A 3,871-nucleotide genomic window follows, 5' to 3' on the forward strand; every position below is an offset into this window, starting at 1 on the left:
GTGGAAATTTGCATCAAGCATGTCAATCCTTGAAAAGATCGATACTGATTATGCTCCAGATCAACCTAAACAAAGGAAAACGAAAAACGATAATAAGAGAAGGGAGAGGCATCAGCCTTGGCAACTCACAAATTGAGTTGTTTTTGGCATAATCAATGAAAATTTTTAGATAAGCAACTTTATATTCTCCAAACCAAAATGCTGAAACCCATGGTAGTTTAGTATTATTTTCAAGACGCTCTGTAAAAGTGAATGATCAAGTAACAAGCCATTACATAATAATGATAGAATTCTCAAATTTCTTACTACTTCTATCAAAAGACATTATGGTCAAAAAAATACACTACGCAAACTCTTCAACACTTAAGAAAACCAAAAAAGAAATTTACCGCAAACTCTTCAACACTACGCAATTTAGCAACTAATTCTTTCAGATCTTTCACATCTTGAACAAACTTGAATGGAGTCTCTTCCAATGAAAGGGGCTTAACAGGTTCCATCTCGTTTACATCTTTGTCAACGAAGTCAATCACTGAAAGTTTCTCCTGCATAGTATTATAAAAGTTTAAGACGAGAAGATAACTGCCAAGAAAAGGCCAAATGCAGACAGCCAAAAATTAAGCATAAGAGAGTTATGAGCATATCTATTCCCAAGCCACAATGTCATCGATACAATACAGTAAGCTTTCAGAGTCTAGAGTCTTAATGAAGCACTTACAAACAAAGATAATGCAAATCAAATACTACACTAATGGCAGCACAGGGCAGGATTTTTTAAAATAACTTCACTACACTCAAATAAAAACTCTCTCATTCTACACTATACCATCAGCATCCTCCCTAATTAGTGTTGGTTGAGTCAATTTTCATATAAAGTTAACTTTTTCAAAGGCAAATCTAAACAGATGATTCTGAAAACGCAAAACACTAACCAGGGGATGCATAACCCGCTGATCGTCTTCGCTCCGCTCCAACCAAACATGCTCAAACGGTTGATTAGCGTTGTTCACCAAGATATTATACTCCTCTTGAGGCTTCTTTATGGTTGGTACATGGAAAGGAACTTTAGCTTTGCCAGATGAATTCCTCTCCCTCTCAGCCAACTTAACATCAATCATTGAACCACCACCGTTAGTATTCTTAGCCGCCGAGCCAGTAATCACATTACCAACCGGCTTCTTCTTCTTCCCATAAACCATCTGAAACCCATCATCCCCATCGTAAGCCACAGGCCGACCAATTTCCTCTTCTTTCTTCCTAATCCTCTTAAACTCATCAACCGAAACATCAAATCTCTCGATAAATTCATCATTCACGTTACAAAGCCAATCCTCGGCTTCAACTTCATCAACATCGCCAGGGAACTTCATCGATTTCTCCCAAACCTGCTCGGAATCACCGATCGTCTCGAGAGCCGACTGCGAGGTTCCAGCTATCTCATCGATTGGGCGTTTGAACTCATCGAAATTGTAGTAAAAATGGAAATCTCTACTCGCCGGAATCAAACGGGAAGACGATGAGAGTTTCGAGAGAGACTTCGAGAAAGAACCATCGACTAATGCTTCCAGGGACTTTACCTTCCAAGAAAGCGGTGAATCGTCGACGTCCATGTTACCGTCGCTCATTCTCGGCTTGAGAAAGAGAGAGAGATCAATCAGAAGATTGTGATTTTAGGGTATCTCGGCTTGGCTAGGGTTTTAGGAACACCATTGATTGAGAAAAAGTACTGTAGAGCTATTTTAATTAGTATATACACTTAGGGCAATAACGTAATAACCTGGTCTTTGATCTAGATTTTACAATAATTTGGTATTTGATTTAGGGCTGATATCGAAATATGATAACTTTGTAGATCTTTGAGCATATTTTTAATTAGTTAAGAAATCACTAAGTGATAAATAAATAGTAATGTGACATCTACAACTTGTAAACAAAATTTAGATATCTGCAATACCGCAGTAACGTACTTTGAAGATTTGTTTACAACATTACACCCGGCAAACTTTGATGAGGTCTTATGTGAAGTACGCACAGTCATCACAGACGAGGTCAATACCCAGTTAATGGCCCCGGTTATAGAGATGGAAGTTCGTGCGGCTCTATTTATGATGCATCCGGACAAGGCTCCTGGTCCAGACGGGATGACCGCTTTATTTTACCAAAAGTAGTGGCAGGTTGTCAAAGGAGACTTTGTCTCCTTGGTCAATGGTTTTTTCGAAGAGGGAGTGTTTGATAGAGGTTTAAATTCTACCCACATCTGTCTCATCCCGAAGGTGGCAAAGCCAACCCGGATGACAGAGCTGCGCCCAATCAGTTTGTGTAATGTGGGGTATAAAATTATTTCTAAAATCATGTGTCAACGGCTTAAGAAAATTTTACCAGGGCTAATCTCGGAAACTCAGTCGGCCTTTGTTTCGGGCCGCCTCATTTCGGATAACATTCTCATTGCTCAGGAGATGTTTCACGGGTTACGGACTAATCCGTCCTGTAAAGGGAAGTTCATGGCGATAAAAACAGATATGAGTAAGGCTTACGACCGGGTGGAATGGGGGTTTATTGAAAAACTACTCTATAAAATGGGTTTTGATGCTAGGTGGATTGGCTGGATTATGTTTTGTGTTAGTTCAGTCGAGTATAAAGTGCTCCTGAATGGTCAACCTAATGGTTTGATTATTCCGGAGAGGGGTTTACGACAGGGAGACCCCCTTTCTCCTTATCTGTTTATTTTGTGCACGGAGGCTTTAATTGCCAATATTCGGAAAGCGGAGGAGAATAAATTAATTACAGGGATCAAGGTGGCGAATCAATGCCCGCCAATCACACACCTTTTATTTGCGGATGATAGTTTATTCTTTTGTAAGGTCACCAAAGAACAATGTGAGGTCATTTTGAGTATTTTGCGGAAATATGAGGCTGCCTCGGGTCAGCAGATCAATTTTGCAAAGTCTTCTATTCAGTTTGGTCATAAGGTTGCGGAAACCACAAAAAGAGAGCTCCAAGGGATTCTTGGTATAACAAATTTGGGAGGCATGGGTTCGTATCTAGGGTTGCCTGAGAGTTTAGGTGGGTCTAAAACAAAGGTCTTCTCCTTTGTCCGGGAAAAACTACAGGGACGTACGACTGGTTGGTCGGCAAAGCTGCTCTCTAAAGGGGGAAAGGAGGTGATGATCAAATCTATCGCAACTGCGGTCCCGACGTTTGTGATGTCTTGTTTCCGGCTACCAAAGACAATTACTTCCAAACTCACAAGCGCTGTCGCGAATTTTTGGTGGAGTGCGGATGGTAGGACGGGTGGTATGCATTGGTTAGCATGGGAAAAATTATGCTGTAGTAAACAATTGGGCGGTTTAGGTTTTCGGAATGTTGATGACTTTAATTCGGCTTTGTTGGCAAAACAACTCTGGAGGCTAATTGACTATCCGGATTCTCTGTTTGCTAGGGTTTTTAAAGGTAGATATTATAGGAATTCGAATCCTATGGAACCGATTCGATCTTACTCTCCCTCTTACGGATGGCGGAGTATTACTTCAGCTCGCTCTCTGGTGCAAAAAGGACTTATTAAACGGGTTGGTTCAGGAGAGTCCATTTTTATATGGACTGACCCCTGGGTACCAGCTCAATCCCCGAGACCAGCTCTCAGTAAGGGCCCGTCTCAGGACCCTTCTCTTACAATTTCTCACTTAATTGATAGTCGGACAAATTCATGGCGACTGGATGTGCTCACTGAGCATTTTGATCCTGGAGATGTAGCGTTAATAGGAGCATTACCTTTAGGTAGTGGTCCAAAGAAGGACTCTCTGGGTTGGCATTTTACAAAGAATGGGAGGTATACGGTGAAGTCTGGTTATCATGCGGCACGTATGACGATAAC

General features: G+C 41.1%; 1 protein-coding gene across 1 annotated transcript in view; it reads right to left on the reverse strand.

Annotated features, from left to right (window-relative positions):
- The window catches only part of LOC104732559 (protein RRP6-like 2), a 6,722-nt gene extending 4,999 nt beyond the window's left edge, over positions 1-1,723 (reverse strand). The window contains exons 1-2 of the mRNA XM_010452125.2: positions 933-1,723; positions 390-545 (exon numbers count right to left, since the gene is read on the reverse strand). Coding sequence (XP_010450427.1) covers positions 390-545; positions 933-1,625 — 849 coding nt within the window. The 5' untranslated portion in view covers positions 1,626-1,723. The remainder of the gene's footprint in view (positions 1-389; positions 546-932) is intronic.

This window comes from Camelina sativa, chromosome 12 (assembly GCF_000633955.1).
Source record: "Camelina sativa cultivar DH55 chromosome 12, Cs, whole genome shotgun sequence".
Lineage (NCBI taxonomy): Eukaryota > Viridiplantae > Streptophyta > Magnoliopsida > Brassicales > Brassicaceae > Camelina > Camelina sativa.